Source organism: Salvelinus sp. IW2-2015, linkage group LG1 (assembly GCF_002910315.2).
Source record: "Salvelinus sp. IW2-2015 linkage group LG1, ASM291031v2, whole genome shotgun sequence".
Lineage (NCBI taxonomy): Eukaryota > Metazoa > Chordata > Actinopteri > Salmoniformes > Salmonidae > Salvelinus > Salvelinus sp. IW2-2015.
In genome coordinates this window covers 26432168-26455151 of record NC_036838.1, presented here as the reverse complement: position 1 = coordinate 26455151, position 22984 = coordinate 26432168, and the positions used below count along the sequence as shown (strand labels likewise).

At 41.7% G+C, this 22984-nt stretch overlaps 2 protein-coding genes across 3 annotated transcripts in view; one reads left to right on the top strand and one right to left on the bottom strand.

Moving 5' to 3' along the window:
- The first annotated feature begins 1151 nt into the window (after positions 1-1151).
- Positions 1152-7285, top strand: LOC111963753 (U3 small nucleolar RNA-interacting protein 2). Of its 2 annotated transcripts, none has more exons than XM_023987254.2 (14): positions 1152-1387; positions 1512-1597; positions 1696-1808; positions 1942-2009; positions 2121-2162; positions 2373-2499; positions 2662-2879; positions 2997-3097; positions 3173-3307; positions 3458-3520; positions 3660-3805; positions 6375-6454; positions 6667-6740; positions 7101-7285. In XM_023987254.2, exons 1-14 carry the CDS (start codon positions 1307-1309, stop codon positions 7210-7212), a joined length of 1446 nt encoding a protein of 481 aa, XP_023843022.1. In that variant the 5' UTR covers positions 1152-1306; the 3' UTR covers positions 7213-7285. The 2 variants fall into 2 exon arrangements, with proteins under 2 accessions (XP_023843022.1, XP_023843015.1); XM_023987247.2 differs by having other exon boundaries at positions 7085-7285.
- Positions 7286-10400: 3115 nt separating this feature from the next.
- Positions 10401-22984, bottom strand: part of LOC111963742 (metabotropic glutamate receptor 2-like) — a 72513-nt gene continuing 59929 nt past the window's right edge. Inside the window, exons 5-12 of the mRNA XM_023987238.2 lie at positions 22401-22791; positions 18759-18877; positions 18488-18652; positions 18102-18215; positions 17561-17992; positions 17029-17268; positions 13637-13826; positions 10401-13255 (exon numbers count right to left, since the gene is read on the bottom strand). Of these exons, the coding sequence (XP_023843006.1) occupies positions 13197-13255; positions 13637-13826; positions 17029-17268; positions 17561-17992; positions 18102-18215; positions 18488-18652; positions 18759-18877; positions 22401-22791 (1710 nt within the window). The 3' untranslated portion in view covers positions 10401-13196. The remainder of the gene's footprint in view (positions 13256-13636; positions 13827-17028; positions 17269-17560; positions 17993-18101; positions 18216-18487; positions 18653-18758; positions 18878-22400; positions 22792-22984) is intronic.

Here is a 22984-nt window from a genome sequence, read left to right as displayed (position 1 = left end):
ACTTATTCCACAACTGTACGAGAGCACACAGGCTTCAGTATGGGAAAGAGTCCAAAAAGCTACTGGAGTTTGCCTTACCACTGACTGCTAGACATCAAGGGTAACCACTTCTTACATGTCGGTTACATGTCACTTCATTGAAGATACCCAAGACTTACTAAAGTCATGACAGGGAGACTCTGCATAGTGTCCACATCCGTTCCCTCTGAGAGGGTCTTCTCGAAAACGGGACACATTTACTGAGAGAAGAAACCGCATCAGCCCCTCGAAAGTGAGGCAGCTTGCATTTCTGAATGCAAATCTCTCATAAAAGGAAAATATGGTCAGCATTGCTGTGTGCTGCTGGTTACAACATGGCAATAAAGAAGAGAGAGAAAAGAGGGACCAGTTTAATGTTTTAGTGGGATGCTGCAGTTTTGCACATTGTTATTTTTCTTTGATATGGTGCAATATTCTATTATTATGTTGTTCAGATTGTATTCGTTTTGAATGGTTACATTTATATGCACTTTGTTTATATACATTAACAAAGTTATACTTTAAATGCACATGTGTAATAGCATCCTTCTTTTTTACAAATATTTCAATTTGTGGGATGCTGCAGTTTTGCAAATTGTTATTTATTTTTCTTTGATATGGTGCAATATTCTATTATGCTGTTCAGATTGTATTCGTTTTGAATGGTTAGATGTATGTGCAATTTGTTTATATACATTAAAAAGTTATACTTTAAATGCAAATGTTTAATAGCATTCTTTTTCATAACAAACCAATGCATTTTTAAATACATTGTGGTTAAGGTAGAGTATGATTTCATTTAATAATTGAATTAGAATTGTTTTAACACCAATCACAGCCAAACTATCGCAAACTGTTTGACTAGAAAAAATACAAACATATTTTTTAAAAGAGCCGTTTGGGAGCCAAAAGAGCCGACTCTTTTTTATGAGCTGTGCCGAACGAGCCGGCTCACTGAAAAGAGCCGGAATGCCCAACTCTACCCTGCATACGTTTTCTGCTTATGTTTAAATGCATTCTCAGCCAATCAAATCTGGACTTTAGTTCCTACTTGCTCGACTGTCCAATGAGAGCTATGTACTTGTGGGCGGGACAAACCGATGCCTCAATATTATCCAATTAAATCCTCTATTTTAAAACGTGATTTTGTGGTTGTCCATAGTTCGGTTGAATTAGAAGAGCGAGAGCCCATGTGGGTTCAATGTTGATTTCCGTGGACGAAATGTGTGCCAACTAGTGTAAAGATTGTAACAGTGCCTCATAGTTACACAATCTATATAATTTTATCATGTCGTCTTTCTTTATAAAGAAAAAAGGACCCCCAAAGGTTTTCAAAAAGAACGAGAATTCAGCAGGTTCAAAACGAAAGGTACGGAGCTAACGTTAACTAGCTACACTTAGCCTAGCACTTAGTTTGCAATCTACATATTACAATGCTATCTAACACGTAGCTTTCTTTTAATCATTGATGTTTGTTTTTGTTGGTGCATTAGAATGATACAGACACAGGAAACAAACTCAAGAAAAAACTAAATTCAAAGCACAATGAAGAAATCTCCAGCGACTCTGAAACAGAAGGGTATGCTAACTTACTCGAAGTGTAGTTGGCTAAGAAACTGATTTCCTTTTAGGCGTATGCGTGGACAAGCCATGCGTTGAATCAATCTCTTTATGTAGTTTTTCACTGCACAGAAAACGGAGGGCCAATGGCGAAGAAGAGTTTGATGAGACCCCACAAGAGAAAAAACTACGATTAGCTAAACTTTACCTCGACCAATTGAGGGATGAGGGTAAGGGAAGAGCTACTAAAAACCTATTATCAATTTCAACAAAGCTGTCCTAAAATGGGTAACGTCAACGTTTTAATGACATTTCATTAATCTGATGCTTGACTGGTTTGTCTTCGTCATGTCTTATCAACAGAAGAAAAGAAGGCAGAGGAGGAGTCCTTTGAGATGGACCTGATTGCTGGAAGACTTCAAGAAGAAGTGGTAAGTGTAACTAACTACATCATTGTGTTGCATGTATAGCCCTAGTAAATGTCACATGAGTTTGGTTGCTGCTATTTATCTCATAGTTAACATTTCATTTTTTCCCCTCAGCTTGAGCAGAAAGGACAGCTCCAACGGATGGTTGCAAAAGATGTGAGTATCTTTGTTTTGGTGTCTCCCATAAAAGCACCCTGTGCATGACCATCATTCACTCTTTTACTACTTAGAATGAAACTGTATATTTTGCATTCTAAGTGGTATACTACTATGGATATTGGAACATGGTGTGCTATGAGTTTTCTACGGCCCGTAGCGCAAGTTGTCAGTCCTCTTCATGTGTCCCTATGTTGTCATGGTCTCCAGCTCCTGCCACCAGATGTGTCCGAGATTTGTCTGTTGAGGGGCCACAAGCTGCCAGTCACCTGTCTGGTCATCTCTCCTGATGACCAACATGTATTTTCCGCTTCCAAAGACTGCTCCATCATCAAATGTGAGTCTGGAGAATATTTGTTTACTCTCTAAGCCAAAATAATCTAAAATATGTTTGTTGTACTGAAATAGAATGTTCAAAATCAGTTGCATGTGACCTAGAATGCAACACAGCCAAAGTGAACTTACTCATGCATTCTCCCATTGTCTTCTCTAACTGCAGGGGATGTTGAGAGTGGTAAGATACTTCATACGATAGCTGGTGGGAGGAAAGGAACAGAGGATCGCCATGTGGGACATACGGCCCATGTCCTATGTATGTCTATATCATCGGACGGCAAATACCTGGCTACTGGAGACATGAATAAGTTGATCATGATCTGGGAGGCAGAAACATGTAAACACCTATACAAGTTCACAGGACATAGAGGCCCAGTATCGGTAAAATATACTCCCTTTCACACCTTCCCATATATTCATTTTTTCCATCTGCTTTTATTCTTGCTTTCTCATCCTTTCATATTTACCTTCACAAATGGTGCCATCTCTCCTCCACAGGGCCTATCCTTCAGGAGGGGCACCCATGACTTGTACAGTGCCTCTCATGACCGCTCCATCAAGGTGTGGAACGTGGACGAAAATGCCTATGTGGAAACACTGTAAGTAGCTGAATAGTAATGTCTATGTTTTGGCATGTGATTTGTGTTTGTTTTATTGACCATGTGTCTCCCTAGGTTTGGTCACCAGGATGTGATCACAGGGCTGGACAGTGGGAGTCGGGAGCGCTGTGTGACTGCAGGGGGTAGGGACCGCACTGTGAGGGTGTGGAAGATCGCTGAGGAGTCCCAGCTAGTGTTCCATGGCCATGAGTGAGTCCCGCTGGTCTCCTTCTCTGTGTTAGTCAGTCTCACAACACTGCATAGGCCTAGTCTTTGTTGTTCTCAGAGAGTGTCTATTATCCTTGTGTGTTAACATACTGGTAATGCTCCTCCCACTCATTTTCGCTCTTTCTCTCTCAGGGGCTCCATTGACTGTATCCAGCTCATTAACGAGGAACACATGATAACAGGCGCTGATGATGGGTAATTGTGGATTTATACTCCACTAGGTGTCGTCGTACTCCACCTCTGTAGCAGTTCTGCAACCGCTTTGTGAGTGAGGGAATGGTTCCTTACAAATGTTTTCATTAGTCTAAAAAGCTTTCTCTCGTCCTCCCTCCAGCTCTGTCTCCCTGTGGAGTGTGAACAAAAAGAAGCCCCTTAGCACGGTGAAGGCAGCCCACGGTCGGCATAGCGACTCGGGACTGGAGCAGCCCTACTGGGTAGCGGCCGTGGCAGCTCTGCAGAACTCTGACACCGTAGCCTCAGGTACCAACGGCTGTGAGAGTCACCAGCTTTATAACACGGATCTACACTGAGTTTACGAAACATGAAATCTTTCCTAATATTGAGTTGTCAAAGTTAAAACTGTTATAATTAAGGTCATTTTTTGATCGGTCTGACATAGATATAACTTATATTCAAAAATCAATATACACTGAGTATACCAAACATTAGGAACACCTTCCTAATAGGTGTTACCCCTTTTCTCTCAGAACAGGCTCAATTTGTCAGGGCATGGACTCTACAAGGTGTCAAGCGTTCCACAGGAATGCTGACCCATGTTGACTCCAATACTTCCCACAGTTGTTCCAAGTTGGCTGGATGTCCTTTGGGTGGTGAACCATAGTTGATACACACAGGAAACTGTTGAGTGTAAAAAAATGAACAGCAGCGTTGCAGTTCCTGACACAAACCGGTGCACCTGGCACCAACTACCATACACCATTCAACGGCATTTAAATATTTTGTGTAGCCCATTCACTCTCTGAATGGCACACATACACCATCCATGTCTCAATTGTCTCAAGGCTTATACAGTTGAAGTTTACATACACGTTAGCCAAATGCATTTAAACTCAGTTTTTCACAATTCCTGACATTTATTCATAGTAAAAATTCCCTTTTTAGGTCAGTTAGGATCACCACTTTATTTTAAGAATGTGAAATGCCAGAAAAATAGTAGAGAGAATGATTTATTTCAGCTTTTATTTATTTCATCACATTCCCAGTGGGTCAGAAGTTTACATGCACTCAATTCGTATTTGGTAGCATTGCCTTTAAATTGGGTCAAACATTTCGGGTCGCCTTCCACAAGCTTCCTACAATAAGTTGGGTAAATTTTGGGCCATTCCTCCTGACAGAGCTGGTGTAACTGAGTCAGGTTTTTAGGCCTCCTTGCTCGCACATGCTTTTTCAGTTCTGCCCACACATTTTCTATAGGATTGAGGTCAGGGCTTTGTGATGGCCACTCCAATACCTTGACTTTGTTGTTCTTAAGCCATTTTGCCACAACTTTGGAAGTTTTCTTGGGGTCATTGTCCATTTGGAAGACCCATTTGCAACCAAGATTTAACTTCCTGACTGATGTCTTGAGATGTTGCTTCAATATATCCACATACTTTTCCTCCCTCATGWTGCCATCTATTTTGTGAAGTGCACCAGTCCCTCCTGCAGCAAAGCACCCCCACAACATGATGCTGCCACCCCCGTGCTTCACGGTTGGGATGGTGTTCTTCGGCTTGCAAGCCTCCCCCTTTTTCCTCCAAACATAACGATGGTCATTATGGCCAAACAGTTATATTTTTGTTTCATCAGACCAGAGGACATTTCTCCAAAAAGTACGATCTTTGTCCCCATGTGCAGTTGCAAACCGTAGTCTGGCTTTTTTATGGCGGTTTTGGAGCAGTGGCTTCTTGCTGAGTGGCCTTTCGGGTATGTCGAAATAGGACTTGTTTTACCGTGGTTATAGATACTTTTGTATCTGTTTCCTCCAGCATCTTCACAAGGTCCTTTGCTGTTCTGGGATTGATTTGCACTTTTCGACCAATGTACATTCATCTCTAGGAGACAGAATGCGTCTCCTTCCTGAGCGGTATGACGGCTGCGTGGTCCCATGGTGTTTTTACTTGCGTACAGGCGTTTGGAAATTGCTCCCAAGGATGAACCAAACTTGTGGAGATCTACAATTCTTTTTCTGAGGTCTCGGCTGATATCTTTTGACTTTCCCATGATGTCAAGCAAAGAGGCACTGAGTTTGAAGGTAGGCCTTGAAATYCATCCACAGGTACACCTCCAATTGACTCAAATGATGTCAATTAGCCTATCAGAAGCTTCTAAAGCCATGACATAATTTTCTGGAATTTTCCAAGCTGTTTAAAGACACAGTCAACTTAGTGTATGTAAACTTCTGACCTACTGGAATTGTGATACAGTGAATGATAAGTGAAATAATCTGTCTGTAAGCAATTGTTGGAAAAATGACTTGTGTGATGCACAATGTAGATGTCCTAACCGACTTGCCAAAATTATAGTTTAACAAGAAGTTTGTGGTATGGTTGAAAAACAAGTTTTAATGACTCCAACCTAAGTGTATGTAAACATCTGACTTCAACTGTAAGTCCTTTAACCTGTCTCCTCCCCTTCATCTACACTGATTTGAAGTGGATTTAACAAGTGACTTCAGTAAGGGATCATAGCTTTCACCTGGTCAGTCTGTCATGGAAAGAGCCGGTGTTCTTAATGGTTTGTACACTCAGTGTATACACCAAGCACTGCAAGAACTATTGACACGTTGCCTCGGCTGTGAGAGTCCTATACACTGTCTCTTCTATACACACACCCTGTGTGAGTTATCTAACAATCAGCCTGAAACTTCCACCGCCTTGCTATAATGCATACTGTAAATCTACACAGTGTGCGTAGGAATATCAGCATGCTCTGTATTAGTGCACACATTCATAGCAGACTTGGACCTAAATTCGCAATTGACCGCTAATATTTACTTGTCCAATTGATGATGTTGTAATTGAACAACGGTTGTCTCGTCACTTTGCAGGGTCCCACAACTCTAAAGTGCAGCTGTGGAAATGTGGTCAGGGGTTCCGTCATCTGGAGCCTCTCTTCAGCATCCCTGTGGTAAGCAAGTCCCAGCTACACTGCTCTATACCTAATACACTGTGCGTTGTGTAGCTTAACAATATGTGGGTAGCACCGTTGGCTATAATTCAAACATTACGCATTGGGCCTATTTATATCGCCTATATGTGTATGAGGAATTGCCTAGTAAGAGTGTTCTGCACAAAAAAAATCTGTCTTCTCAATAGCATATTCGGTTTCCTCTCTTGTAGAATGGTTTTGTCAACAGTCTAAAGTTCTCCAGTTCTGGGAAGTTCCTGGTGGCAGGAGTAGGACAGGAGCACAGGTAGGTACCCACCTACTTGCCTGTCATACAGAGATATAGCCCAGAGCATACTTACTAGCATTATAGACAGACTTGTTGATTGATCATATAATCAGTGTCTACCCTTTCTTTAAACAAGCCTGTTTTCAGTATTCTGTATGGAAGTAGTTGCAATGATGACATGTGTCCACGTGGTGGCACTGTTATTTCACGCTCAAATCCTTAGACTGCTTCAGTGGCGGTGATGGCATTACCTACTTTCCTTATTACAAGATTAAATGGCTTCTTATGTACCGCATCATTTTACTCATAACTTTATTCATGCATTAGCTCTGTTTTGTCAACCATCTTTGTTTTTGTTAAAGCGGTTGTTGTTTTCAGGCTTGGTCGATGGTGGAGACTGAAAGACGCGAAGAACGGACTCTACATTATTCCTCTGAAACGACAACAGCCAGAGCAGGAAGAGGTGAATGGAGAAAATAATGGGGACTAGCTGATCTGTGTATGCCTTAGAATATAATATGTATGACATTTGATTTTGTAAATAAAATTCTTTCCAGAAATACTATTTGTATTACTGCCTATCAATTAACTACAGTAAATGGTTTCTGTTAGAAAACTTTCATTCTAATTTAAATCTCACTGAAGTCTTGTGCTCCGTCTGCATCTAATATCAGTCTGTGCTGTTGGTGCCTGTATTCTCTCAGCTACACAGCTTGTGGACTGTAGATCGAAAAAATCCCCTGTGATTTGGCGCTTTGGCTTTAAATATGAAATGGTTTAAAATGCATATTTCCAATCTTAAGTGAGAAGGTTGAACTCTTTGGAATATAGGTGGTGCACGCACCATAGCTTTGGTGGCCTAGCCGGTAGCCCCCACTCATACCATAGGGCTTAAAAAACTAATATTTGTCGCTTGTGACGAATACAACAAGTGTAGCCCTTACAGTAGAATCTTACTTACAAGCCCCTAACCAACAATGTAGTTCAAGAAATGGTTAAGAAAATATTTACTAAAAGTAACACAATAAAATAGAGGCTATATACACGGGGTACTGAGTTGATGTGTGCGGGGAGAAAGGTTAGTTGAGGTATTTTGTACATGGGGGGGGGGGGGGGTAAAGTGACTTATGCATAGCGCAGCAGTGTAAAAACAAAGGGGGGGGGGGTCAATGTAAATAGTCCAGGTGGCCATTTAGATTCATTGTTCAGCAGTGTTGGGGGTAGAAGCTGTTAAGGAGCCTTTTGGACCTGGTCTTTTATTTGTGTAAAAAAAAGTTTTTACTTTTTATTTAACTAGGCAAGTCTTGGTGCTCCGATACCGCTTGCTGTCCTGTAGCAGAGAGAAGTCTATGACCTGGGTGACTGGTGTCTTTGACAAAAAAAAATTGGGGCCTTCCTCTGACACCGCCTAGTATATAGGTCCTGAATGGCAGGAAGCTTGGCCCCAGTGATATACTGGGCCGTACTCACTACCCTCTGTAGTGGCTTATGGTCGGATGCCGAGCAGTTGCCATACCAGGTGGTGAGGCAACCGGTCAGGATGTTCTTGATGGTGTGGCTGTAGGGCTTTTTGAGGATCTGGGGACCCATGTCCAATCTTTTTGTCTCCTGATGGGGAAAAGGTGTTGTCGTGCCCTCTTCACTTCCGTCTTGGTGTGTTTGGACCATGATAGTTTGGTGATGTGGACACCAAGGAACTTGAAGCTCTCAACCTGCTCCACTACAGCCCCTTCGACGTGAATGGGGGATGTGTGTTCGGACCTCCTTTTCCTGTAGTCCAGGATAATCCCCTAAGTCTTGCTGACGTTGAGGGAGAGTTTGTCCTGGCACCACACTGCCAGGTATCTGACAGCCTATAGGGAGGAGGTCTCATCGTTGTTGGTGATCAGGCCTTCAACTGTTGTGTCGTTGAAGCAAATTTAATGATGGTGTTGGAGTCGTGCTTGGCCACACAGTCGTGGGTGAACAGGGAGTACAGGAGGGGACTAAGCAAGCACCTGTGAGGGACCCCGGTGTTGAAGATCAGCGTGGCAGATGTGTTGTTGCCTACCCTTACCACCTGGTGGTGGCCTGTCAGGAAGTCCAGGATCCAGTTGCAGAGGGAGGTGTTTAATCCCAGGGCCCTTAGTTTAGTGATGGTCTTTGTGGGCCCTATGGTGCAGAATGCTGAGCTGTAGTCCATGAACAGCATTCTCACCAAGGTGTTCCTTTTGTCCAGCTGGTTAAAGGGCATTGTGGAGTGCAATAGAGTGCATCATCTGTGGGGGCGGTATGCGAATTGGAGTGGGTCTGGGGTTTCCGGGATGATGGCGGTGTTGTGAGCCATGACCAGCCTTTCAAAGCATTTCATGGCTACAGACGTGAGCGCTACGGGGCGGTAGTCATTTAGGCAGGTTACCTTCGCTTTCTTGGGCACAGGGGACTATGGTGGTCTGCTTGAAACATGTAGGTATTACTCTGTCAGTGAGAGGTTGAAAATGTCAGTGAAGACACTTGCCAGTTGGTCAGCGCATGCTCGGAGTACACATTCTGCTAATCCATCTGGACCCAAGGCCTTGTGAACGTTGACCTGTTTAATGGTCTCTTGCTCACATCGGCTACGGAGAGCGTGATCAATCAGTTGTCCGCAACAGCTGGTGCGCTCATGCATGCTTCAGTGTTGCTTACCTCAACGTGAACATAGATTTAGCTCGATTTTTAGGTGATGAAGGTGCTAATAGGTGTTCACACTGAGGTTGAGATGGATAAGACCTTTTGGACTTTATGGCAAAATTTAGATTTCTGCCTGTATCGACATACCCAAGATGGAGATGGCCATAAACAATAACTAGTAATGCTGCATAGTTCTAGAAAGATCTGTAACTCACCTGGTGAAAATAGTAAAACATTGCTGAGGTGTACTCACTTAAGTACACAGTACAAATATTTAAAAAATATTTTATTTCTATTCAAAAGTGGGGGAATAAGGCTTGAAATGACCTGAAAAGCTTTATAGATATAGTAACAATCAAATTAGAAATGACTTAGCTATACAGTGATATCTTATAGTAACTGTAAAATAAATATGATCATATTTAGTGACAGCCCAAATTTGGCCCCATTTTCATATGGCTGACGACCGAGCATTTTCTGCCAAGCATCCTCTGAGCGACGCAGAGACAACATTTAAATGTCTGCAGACTTGTTACAACTTCAGCCTTACGCACAACATGTTTTCCTCCCTCTGTGACCAAGAGAAAATGGTTGTTTCAATTCTACAAAATGATTTAGTATTTTTCTTCATGTTGAGAGCTCTACATCCGGCGGAGAATACTAGAGTGAGATGAAACCACAATTGCTGAAATTGCTAGTCTCTCCCCTTTTTAATATATCTCCCAGGCTCTAGCGCCATTGTGCAGAGGGAGCCCAGAAAAGGATGAACGTAAAATGTGATGTGTCACCTCTATGTGAATGTAGGGTGTGAAACCTGACACTTCAAGTCAACTCTACTGACAGTGGTAGTGCAATGTAGACAGATGGTGTTTTCTGACACTAAGGCACTGAACACTGCTGATACACCTGTAACATTTAAGGAGATTATATTTCTGAGGTTATTAAGATGAGGTAGTGGCTCTTTACAGTTCATTGCTTGTGTCTCTGGAGTTTTGTGATCAAAATACACACTGACAATTTGTTTTAATAATACAAAATTATACTTTATTTACATAAATTACAAGAAAGCACAAACTGGTTCACAAGTCTACGTTAAAACATTGTCCATGCTGATAGTAGCCTAGTTTTTAATCATCACTTTCACTATGGTTAATCTCATGTCATTCAAATGTATACTGAACAAAAATATAAACGCAACAATGTCAAAGATTTTACTGAGTTACAGTTCATATGAGGAAATCAGTCAATTGAAATATATTCATTAGGCCCTAATCTATGGATTTCACATGACTGGGAATACAGATATGCATCTGTTGGTCACAGATACCTTAAAATATGGGCCTCAGGATCTCGGCACTGTATTTTTGTCCATTCAAATTGCCATTGAAAAAATGCAATTGTGTTCATTGTTATAGTTTATGCCTGCACATATAACCCCATTGCTACCATGGGGCACTCTGTTCACAACGACATCAGCAAACCGCTCGTCCACACGAAGCCATACACGTGGTCTGCGGTTGGACATACTGCCAAATTCTCTAAAATGTTGTTGGAAGTGGTTTATGGTAGAGAAATTAGCATTACATTCTCTGGCAACAGCTCTGGTGGACATTCCTGCAGTCATTATGCCAGCTGCATGCTCCCTCAACTTTAAATATCTGTGGCGTTGTGACAAAACTGCACATTTTAGTGGTCTTTTATTGTCCCCAGCATAAGGTGCACCTGTGTAATGACCATGCTGTTGAATCAGCTTCTTGATATGCCACACCTGTCAGGTGGATGGATTAGCTTAGCAAAGGAGAAAAGCTCACCAATGGGGATGTTAACACATTTGTGCACCAAATTTAAAAGAAATACACTTTTTGTGCTTATGGACAATTTCTGGGATCTGTTATTTCAGCTCATTAAACATGGGACCAACACTTTACATGTGTTTATATTTTTGTTCAGTATAGTTTAAGAAGTGGGGAAAATGAATTCAATAAGTGTTTTGTGTTAATAATACTAACTCTAGTAGTTGAAGAGAAGTAAAACGTTTGGATATTGTATTCACATAACTGTATGACACCATGAACCACCTTATTCACAATACGGATTCTCTGTACTGACAGTAAGGCGTACAGCTAGGGTTGCAAAGCTACCGGTAATTTACCAAAGCTACTGGAATCTTCTGGAATTTTGGTAATTAACATAATCTATTTCAATCTATAGCTAGGTATCCATCCAATTGCGACAAATTTTAATGCAAATATTCTAAAATCTCTATAAAAACAATATGCACTTACAATATGGTCATATTTCCATCAAATTGACTTGTGGGAAAAAGTATGTGCGCGATGATGTAGTGCACATAATTACTTTTGTGGTTGAATTTCTATTCCCATGTTAAATGGTTTTCCATCTTATTTTCAACTCTTATGATGTTTTTGTCAGCATATATTTTGGGTTATATTGCGAATGTGTCCACTCTGGTCTTGGCACATGCTCTAGCCAACAGCTGGCAGGTACAATGCAGGTATAGCCTACATGATGAAATTATTATGTACAAGAGCGAGATTATTTTTATTTGTCAAACAGCAGCCAAGCATTGATCATCGTGTCACCAGAATAAGACCCTCGATATTTATTGGAAAGTAGCATCAAGCTCATGACTGTCCACTTTCACCACCCTGTGACGTTCATAATTTAATTAATCTGTAGCCTATATAAACTGCATGCTTTCCTGAGTTGTTTTGGGAGGACCAAACAACATACCAACATACCAAACAACATGCGTGACTCCCAAGTTTACAATATTTGCGCATAAAGGAGTTTCCATTACAATTCCTCGCATAATTAATTTTACACACACAAAAAGATTCCACCTTGTCTAGTGTGTTTTGTTGACATTTGGAAAGTTAGCCGTTTCCATCAGGACTAGTGCAATTTTTTTCCTACATGTACTTAACACACAAAAATTTGGGATGGAAAACTGATCTTTGTTCATTTATACTTGAATATAAATATTTGAAAATATATATTCATATATAGTATTCATTTTTTTTATATCTGTGTGCATATTGTCCATGAGTTTCTAGTAGATAGACCATAAAGTTCAGGAAAAAACAGCCTAATTAATGAAGAAAGCACCTAATCAACAATTGTTTTCATTAACTCTTCAAACTATTGACTTATTTCACAACTGCCACCAGTTTGATTCCAAAACATTTACAACATAGATATTGAAATAGTAAAATAAATGTGTATATAAAGGATATTTCATGCTGAAACCATCATATTAAACACCAATGGTGTTCACTTAGTTGATGGTTTATATTTAGGATAATGCTTGTCTTTGTATTTTTTATTTTAAAATCAACTTATTGAATTATTTCATAATTACAGACACGTGATAATCTGAAGTACTAAAAAGGCCACTCGATGTCATTTTATAAAATTCCAAAAGAAACCAGAAAATTACCAAAATTACCAATATTCTGGTAATATACCCTCCCTTTGCAACCCTTCATACAGCAGTGCATTCAACGACAAGTCTATCCTGAAACCAAGTAAAATCAATGCAATGTTGTTAAATCTATACAAAAAGGATTTACACTCATACATTACGTAATACTGGTATGTATAGTCACATAATTTAGCTTTCACAGTCCTCTGTCTGAATAGAGAAAGCCTCTAGTTGTCTCTACTGTAAATGGGACTTGAGATATGACATGAGCGTTATGTCATCAGCAGCCTTGTTGGATGAGAGGGGATGATTTCAGATGGCACTGTAGCTTGTGTTGTTTGGAGAACGGAGGAATGATACAAGCAGCTCAACCTCCTTCACAAAGAGGACGTAGTGGAGTCCACCACCTCACGACCGTTACACACCGTTGTTACCGCTGTTGGCACACAGGCAGAGAGAGGCTGATGCAACAATAATAATACAAAATAGAGAGTAAAAATGTAAAATACCATTTTTTTTAAAGCAGATAAAAATAACTTGCTTGTTTTTCCACATTGATTAAAGCTAAAATAAAAAATCTGGTTTTAGCACATTTTAGTAGTGTTCTGCATACGCCTATATAGTTGCCAAACACAACAGACACCTCCACTGTAATCATAAATATCAGTAGACCTATGTATGTTTCAGATGATGGCTCACTATTTTTGGAACCCATAACCAAATCTTGTGTGCTTTGGCCAGCAACATCTATGTCATGAGATGCATGTCATGTTCACCAACAATGACTGAAACGTTCATATTTGCCAGTGATAGCTACCTTTCGAGGAGCTGGGGACGGAGGCTGATGTTGTGGTGACCGTGGCCCCGAAGCGGTTGGCAGGCACCCTTAATGTGGTCACGTTCTTCTGGGGCTGGAATAGGATGACGTGGACCTTAGGAGCGAAGAGACAGCCTAGCACCACAGAGCCACTCAGACTGACAGAGATACACATGGTGGTGGTCTGAACCTGTATAGGGAGATAGACCGGGAGAGGAGACAGGTTGAATCATCAGGATTCACTGAATAGACTGATAGGGCTGGGGTCTTAGTTGTTTCCTGACAGACATTGAGCTCTATTACAAGACAAGTGACTAGTGGTCTTTTGCTATCTGCCATTTCTGCCAACCAGTTGAGCTGTTCTCAGCATCTCTGGAGGACCAAACTGATGGAAATCTCATTCAACTGTGCCCACTAATGACTGGCACTGCTGTCTGTCCTGGCAGAGCCTGGGCCCAGATTCACAAAACACTTCTTATGCAAAAAAGCTTCTTAAAAAAAAGAAGTTCATATGATAGTTTGTAAGTGAAATTCCTCAACAATATCTTAAGATTTAATGAATTTCTTACGAACTTCTCCAATATCTTCTTACAAATCTTCTTAAAATATTTGTTGCTAGGCAACTGGTTTTGCTAGCTTTCCAGCTAGCAATGGCAATAATGTTAGTATATTTCTTACTGAGATTACTGTTCTAAAACATGTTCTTGGGTTTAAAATAATCAATACTAAAATTTTCAGATTAAGTTTGTGAGTGAATTAAACGTTCAATTGCTTTCATGAGCTTGTTCTCTCACTGCCCTGAGTTTAAGACAAGGGGTTAGCTATCTTGGAATTAAGATTACTTTATTTTCAAGAATCTAATTTCTTCTTCACTTTTTGCTTAAGGAGAAACATATGAAATAGCGCAAGCACATTTCCAATAATCTTTTTAAGGAATAGCAACTTTGCTTAACTTTCTTCTCAAGTCTATGGTTAAGGAAAACATGGCAGTTAAGAAGACATGTCTTCTTAAAAAGGTTCTGTGAATCTGGGCCCTGGTTTGTCATCATGAGCCAATCGTTAATCTGCTCTGACTCCTGACCTGTGGTTACTCAGTCTTCACAACCAATAGGCTGCCTCGTACCACTGCTGTTTCCGCATGCAAAGATCACCAGTTCACACAACAGTATGGTCTGACTCTGAGCATCAAAGCACATCTATGTAGTACATTAACAGCATGCACAATCCATAATAGTATGATGGAAGGCTTTCAGATTTGTTTCTGTTGAATTTGAACTCCATTTCACCCTGATGAAATAACATTATGACAGTGTGACACTGCTTTTGTCCAGGTCACAGTTGAGTGTGAATCTCCAAGAGCTGTCTATGGCCCTTCGCTGACCTCAACAAGCATCAGGTTTGATAATATATATATGCATGTATGTAAAGATACAGTAGGCATTTAGCTACCTAGGAGCTATTCAATGCATATTTTAACACAAGATAATTTAACGAACCATGCACTAGACTAGATCAATAGCCTTGAGCTTTAAGAGAGAGAGAGAGAAGGTGACTTAGAAATCAGGAGAGAAAGAGAGAGAAGAAAAGCCTGCCATTTCACGGTTGCTGGAAGCACCGTCTGGAATATTGAATGTCCATGTCCATATGAGACCCCAGGTTCATTGAAATTCAATGAACAACACAGCTTGTCTTTCATGTGAGAACATCTCCAATGTTGAAATGCAGGAAGCTGAGCCCAACTGCTGTCATTATTAATGGCACACAAACAGAGAGCAAAGCGTTCTGTTGCATAGCCAAAACCTTTTCCTAGCTTAATTATTCCGTCTACCACAGCTCCAATATGAACACTCATCATCTATATTCAATATGTACACTCATCGTAATACTGTTCATCCAGTCTCTCACTCCTTTCTCGCCTGCTTTCTCGCCTCTTCTCTCAAACTTTTCTCTTCCAACTCAGAGGTGTTTTTTGCTAGTACATAGAACACCATAGAGATGATGAGGAGATAGCCTGGGGAAACTCATGATTCTGATGCAAGGCCAATATGAGACTCCCTCCTCCTCCCCCTCTCTTTTCTCCTCCCAGAGCCCAGTGGCACACCAACACCAACCGGACTGTCATTAGACTAGACTAGATTCAGCCTTGGGTCACCGTTATCATACACCCTGGACTGAACTTTTGTGTCAGTTGTATACATATTGTCTCTCTTTATCTTGCTTACATGCCAACAAAGACTGCATAGGTCTGAAACACGCTGATGAAAGCACCTTTAAGCTATATTTTGATATAGATATAATATATACAGTAAGTCATCTATCCTGTTAGGCTATATTGTGGTGTCATATTGGCCTCGTCATTTGGGTGTTGAGAAGGGGCACACTGGGTCACTGGGTCTGGGTGTTCATTAGTTGATTAGTCGATCAGTTAAGCAGATGGCTGTCTGTAGATGACTAAGACAATCTTAGCATCAGGCCCTCAGAAGCCCAGCTATTCCCTTGTTTGAACTGATCTCAGTTGAGAACTGGAAACGAAGCTGTGGCAATATTGTAGAGAAATGCTGGGAACAACCCACTGGGCACAGACATCAGTTTAACATCTACTTTTGATTTACATTTGGTTGAGTTGTCAACTAACATGAATTCAATGTGAAATCAACAAAAAATTCCGCCATGTCATTGGATTGGATTTAGGTTAAAAATACGAAATTCCCTTACGTTGATGACTTTTTTCAAATCCAATCAGTTTTCCACCTTGATTCAACGTTATCATATTGAATTTTTTGGTTGAAATGACGTGGAAACATCATTGATTCAACCAGTTTTTGCCCAGTGGGAAGAGTCTTCCTATCTAAATTCCCTGGGGGAAATCTCCTGCACATTTCACTGTCGATGTTAGAAGGGAGAAAAAAAACATACTTTTCAAATCATAATGTAACGTATATAAATGGCGATACTGGAGTTTTAGATTAGATGAGGAACGTCATTTGGAGAATGGCTATACGAAGAAGGTGATGATCAAAAGGAATTTATGTATGTCACGTAGATCCATTGGTACACCAAAGACACATTCAAGGACTTATAGATTTCTTTAATAATGAAAATATACCCACCTTGTCATTAATATCGTAATGACCCTAGTGTTGATAAGTACAATGACCTCGTTCTACTCCGTCATTTCATTACAATAGATTGGAGTTGGGGTTGCAAAATTCCAGTAACTTTCTCCAAATTTCCAGATTGTCCAGAAGTCCTGGTTAGAATATTCCCAGAATCAGAAGGGGAATAAGCAGGACATCTGGAAACCTCCAACCAGGATTTCTGGAAAATCTGGACATTTTGGTCAAGTTACCAGCATTATACAACCCTAATTGGAGTATATTTTTACCACTCACCCTGTAGTCGCTGGCTGTGACGTAGAAGATGGGTTGGAAGGCCAGCCAGATGATACAGGTGGTGTACATGGTGAACCCAATGAACTTGGCCTCGTTAAAGTTCTCTGGACACTTCCTGGTCTTGAAGGCGTACACTGTGCAGAGGACGATTAGGACGCAGTTGTAGGCCAGAGCAGCCAGCATGCTGGAGTCCTTGCTGTTGCACTTCAGGGTGACTATATCCCTCCTTTCGGGGCTCACCTCCATATAATTAAATAAAACAGAACCATATTAGGAAATAGAGTAGTGTATACAGTATATTAATATAGAATATTATTATATATTTCTATGGTCATGTGATGGGCAATAATATCACTGTGCTTGCTTAACAGTATAGCTTTCTTCCCTGACCCTCACTGGGCTGGAACCAGGGATCATCTGCTCTGCAAACATACACGACCCTCCACTTGACAAAAGCTAATGAGTTGATAGCTTGTGTGGAAACATTTCAGGCCAGGGAGTGATGTTAGGAATCCAACTCTGTTACGCCCACCTCCTTCCTCACGCCAGGCATCTCTACCAGGAGCCAGACCACAGCCACCAGGAGCTGACAGGAGATAAGTCCACCGCAGATGGCCACCTGGGAGGCTGGGCTGATGAACCGTGGCCGTGTGGCCCCGTCCTTCACCCCGCTGAAGATCCTCGCGATGCGGTTGGTCTTAGTGAGCAGTGCCGAGTAGCACACGGCGAAGGAGGTTCCCAGGCCTAGTCGACGTAGGGTACACACGGCCATCGAGGGCTTGGCGATGTAGATGAAGGTCATGCTGTAGCACATTAGGACCCCGAGTAGGAGGATATAGGACAGCTCCCGGCCGCTGGCTTTGACCACAGGGGTGTCATTGTTCTTGAAGAACAGGCCCACCACGGAAAGGGTACACAACATGCCCAGGCAGGAGATGGTGACGGGCCCAATGGCCCAGGCATCCTAAATCAAATGAAGGTTTATTTAAAGTGTTATTTCACACGTAAATGTCTCAAAACACAGACAAATATTTTAAAAAGAGGAGAAAATTTTGGTAAAACAGTGACAGTACCTCCCAGCGGATGTACTCCTCTGGGAGGTCGAAGCAGCCTGTCAGGTTGGCCTGGGGCCACTGTCCGAAGCTGCAGTCTGCACAGGTGAACTCATCCAGCAGGTACTGGTAGGGCTGGCAGGGGAAATAGATAGTTAAACATCTACAGAACATCTACAAACTATCAACAATATTTCAACTTACTATCCACTTACCCTAGCTCTAAACTTAACCATCCTAACCCACCCCCCCCCCAAAAAGGTAGTGCATATTCAACCGGCAGAAATGAATGGCGCCGGGTGGAACACACCCTCAAAGTGAGCTGCTGATCATCGGAAGATAAACTAAACAATGAAAAAATAAATGAATCTCTCACACTCATCTCTCCGTGCTTGTGGATGTATTACCTGGCAGGGGATGCAGATCCAGCAGCACACATCTCCAGGCTGCATGCTCTTCACCTCGTTCTTCCTGCAAGGATCACTGCACTGGGAGGTGGGGGGCGCTCCGGCTGGGCCCCTCCATGGCACCTGGCTGGTGTTCAGGATCAGGCCCTGGGCCCAGTAACCCACCTGAAGAGGAAAGGAGAGATACTTTATTCTTCTTCCTTTTTCCCATCCCCAGACACACACACAGGGTCAGCCGTGGTTCAGCACTCCTGGATGAAGAGCTACATACCTTCCTATACACGTATTTATCATCCAGTTTGTGGTAGTGGAAGATGTTGTAGCGGCCCAGACTGTCCCCGTAGGTGTCAAAACGCACGATGTTCTCCGTGTCGGCAGGTCTGAAGGGAGCTGAGGGGAAACAGAAATACTGTATATCAATGATGACATTTCAGAAGAAAGAACAACTCTGCAAACAAATCACAAATGAGATGTTATGTCAATGTTTCCTTTATCTTATCCATTTGCTTTTTAATTCATTTATTTAATGGAACATCTATTCAAGAGGCATCTTCTCAAAATAGTGCACGCTGTTCGCCTACTCTAAGCATCTTACTGAGTCCCTATTTGTTACTGATCCCACTGCAAATCAAATCATCCCCAAACCCTTTTCAACAGGGACACAACATAAACTGCGAAACCAATCTCACGGTAAATTCAGATCGGCATTTGTTTCAAATTGCCCCAATGTACCAATATTGATGAAACATTTAATACTCAATTATAATTAGACATCATTCTAGGACTAGCCCAGGTAATAACAGGATTGCTATGTGATTCTGAGCTGCTTCCGCTCTGTTCTTACATTCTGTGTTATCACATTGAAAATAAGAAATGTAAGAATAGATTAAATGTATTATTTCTGATGACATGAATGGTACACTATATATACAAATGTATGTGGACACTCCTTCAAATTACTGGATTTGGCTATTTCAGCCACACCTGTTGCTGACAGGTGTATAAAATCAAGCACACACCCATGCAATCTCCATACATAAACATTGGTAGTAGAATGGCCTTACTGAAGAGCTCAGTGACTATCAACGTGGCACCGTCATAGGATGCCACCTTTCCAACAAGTCAGTTCATCAAATTCCAGCCCTGCTAGAGCTGCCCTGGTCAACTGTAAGCTCTGTTATTGTGAAGTGGAAATGTCTAGGAGCAACAATGGCTCAGCCGCAAAGTAGTAAGCCGCACAAGCTCACAGAACGGGACTGCCGAGTGCAGAAGCGCGTAGCAACACTCACTACCGAGTTCCACACTGCCTCTGGAAGCAACGTCAGCACAAGAACTGTTCGTCGGGAGCTTCATGAAATGGGTTTCCATGGGTTTCCGAGTAGCAGCACACAAGCATAAGATCACCATGTGCAATGCCAAGCGTCGGCTGGAGTGGGTTAAAGCTAGCCGCCATTGGACTCTGGAGCAGAGGAAATTATTTCTCTGGAGTGATGAATCACACTTCAACATCTGGCAGTCCGATGGACGAATCTGTGTTTGGCGGATGGCAGGAGAACGCTACCTGCCCGAATGCATAGTGCCAACTGTAAAGTTTGGTGTAGGATAAATAATGGTCTGGGGCTGTTTTTCATGGTTCAGGCCATGTCCCTTAGTTTCAGTTAAGGGAAATCTTAACACTACAGCATACAATGATATTCTAGACGATTCTGTGCTTCCAACTTTGTGGCAAGGCCCTTTTCGGTTTCAGCATGACAATGCCCCTGTGTACAAAGCAAGGTTCCTACGAAATGGTTTGTCGAGATCGGTGTGGAAGAACTTGACTGCCCTGCACAGAGCCCTGACCTCAATCCCTTCTAACACCTTTGGGATGAATTGAATCGCCAACTGCGAGGCAGGCCTAATCGCTCAACATCAGTACCCAACCTCATTAATGCTCTTGTGGCTGAATGGAAGCAAGTCCCCGCAGCAATGTTTCAACATCTAGTGGAACGCCTTCCCAGAAGAGTGGAGGCTGTTATAGCAGCAAAGGGGGGACCAACTCCATATTAATGGCCATGATTTTGGAATGTGATGTTTGATGAGCAAGTGTCCACATAATTTTGGTCAAGTGGTGTACATATACAGTTTAACTATAAATTACAGTACAAGCCAAACGTTTGGACACGCCTACTCATTCAAGGGTTTTTCTTTATTTTTAATATTTTCTACATTGTAGAATAATTATGAATACATCGAAACTATGAAATAACACATATGGAATCATGTAGTAACCAAAAAAGTGTTAAACAAATCAAAATATATTTTAGATTATTTTAAGTAGCCACCCTTTGCCTTGATGACAGCTTTGCACAGTCTTGGCATTCTCTCAACCAGATTAGCCTGGAATGCTTTTCCAACTGTCTTGAAAGAGTTTCCACGTATACTGAGCTGCTTTTCCTCCACTCTGTGGTCCAACTCATCCCAAGCCATCTCAATTGGGTTGAGGTCAGGGGATTGTGGAAGCCAGGTCATCTGATGCAGCACTCCATCACTCTCCTTCTTGGTCAAATAGCTCTTATATGGACTGGAGGTGTGTTGGGTCATTGTCCTGTTGAAAAACAAATGATAGTCCTACTAAGTGCAAACCAGATGGGATGGCTTATCGCTGCAGAATGCTGTGGTAGCCATGCTGGTTAAGTGTGCCTTGAATTCTAAATAAATCACTGACATTGTCACCAGCAAAGCAACCCCACACCATCACACCTCCACCTCCTATATGCTTCACGGTGGGAACCACACTTGCAGAGATCATCCGTTCACCAACACGCCGGTTGGAACAAAAAATCTCACATTTGGACTCATCAGACCAAAGGACAGATTTACACCGGTCTAATGTCCATTGCTCGTGTTTCTTGGCCCAAGCAAGTCTCTTATTGGTGTCCTTTAGTAGTGGTTTCTTTGCAGCAATTCGACCATGAAGGTCTGATTCGCACGGTCTCCTCTGAACAGATGATGTTGAGATGTGTCTATTACTTGAACTCTGTGAAGCATTTATTGGGGTCGCAATCTGAGGTGAACTTGTCCTCTGCAGCAGAGGTAACTCTGGGTCTTCCTTTCTTGTGGCCGTCCTCATGAGAGCCAATTTCATTATAGAGCTTGATGATTTTTGCAACTGCACTTGAAGAAACTTGAAAAGTTCTTGAAATTTTCCGTATTGACTGACCATGTCTTAAAGTAATGATGGACTGTCATTTCTCTTTGCTTATTTGAGCTGTTCTTGCCATAATATGGACTTGATCTTTTATCAAATAGGGCTATCTTCTGTATACCAATCCTACCATGTCACAACACAACTGATTGGCTCAAATGCATTAAGAAGGAAATAAATTCCACAAATTAACTTTTAACAAGGCACACCTCTTAATTGAAATGCATTCCAGGTGACTACCTCATGAAGCTGGTTGAGAAAATGCCAAGAGTGTGCAAAGTTGTCATCAAAGCAAAGGGTGGCTACTTTGAAGAATCTCAAATATAAAACATATTTTGATTTGTTTAACACTTTGTTAGTTACTACATGTTTCCATATGTGTTATTTATTAATTTTGATGTCTTCACTATTATTCTACAATGTAGAAAATAGTAAAAATAAAGAAAACCCCTGGAATGAGTAGGTCTGTCCAAACTTTTGACTGGTACTGTATATCTAAACCTGTGCAGTGAATGAAGGGTGCATATAGGCTAACATTGTGATATAGCCCGTAATCAAGTCACCTGACCTTATATGGCTGTTAAGGCCATACACATTTTATTACATTACCCGCAGAATTGGATGCACTGCATATGGCCTCCGGTCCACCCATCATGGAACATTTACTTAAATGGGGATTTCCCCTTCTGGGAGTTCTATTTCTATTGTTAAGACTGCTTCACTCACCATCGAACTTGGCCTTGAGGATGAAATCCCTATAGAACCTCTTCCCGGTGCCTGGCTTCATGGCATCACAGATCTTGGTTGCATTGAGTGGGCAAACTGCCTGCCTCATATTATGTAGGGCATGAGCCATAGCATACACTGCGTTCACTACAAACATGATCTTGGACTCCTGCTCAAACTTGCCGTCCCGCAGACTGTGTTCGCTACAACCAAGCTCTGTGAGACTACAGTCGAAGCGGTGCTCCCAGAATTCTCTAAACCAGGGGTTCCGTGTGTTAGTGTAGGGGTTCAGCTTGGTGAAGTAGTCGGCAAACTCCCGGATGGGGTAGGAGGCCAGCTCGATGGTGAAGGCCCCCTCGGCTGCTGTCTCACTTCCCCTCACAACACTCTCCTGCAAATCATTCACATTTTCTCAGTAATTGGAATGAAAATACACCCTCTATCAAAATCGCAAAACATTACATTTCATGGTAAACAAAGGTAAAATGATGGAAATCTATTCTTATAAAGGAATGTATTCCTTAATTGTGAAGGAGTCGATTTTGATTGTTAGGAAATCGAGAATCAACTCTTTTTGAACGGAA

Excerpts from the sequence above, each read along its gene's own strand:
- LOC111963753 (XM_023987247.2), top strand. The coding sequence starts at position 1,307 with ATGTCGTCTTTCTTTATAAAGAAAAAAGGACCCCCAAAGGTTTTCAAA. Across the intron at positions 2,010-2,120 it reads GAAGACTTCAAGAAGAAGTG|CTTGAGCAGAAAGGACAGCT; the intron begins GTAAGTGTAACT and ends TTTTCCCCTCAG. Across the intron at positions 2,880-2,996 it reads GACATAGAGGCCCAGTATCG|GGCCTATCCTTCAGGAGGGG; the intron begins GTAAAATATACT and ends TCTCCTCCACAG.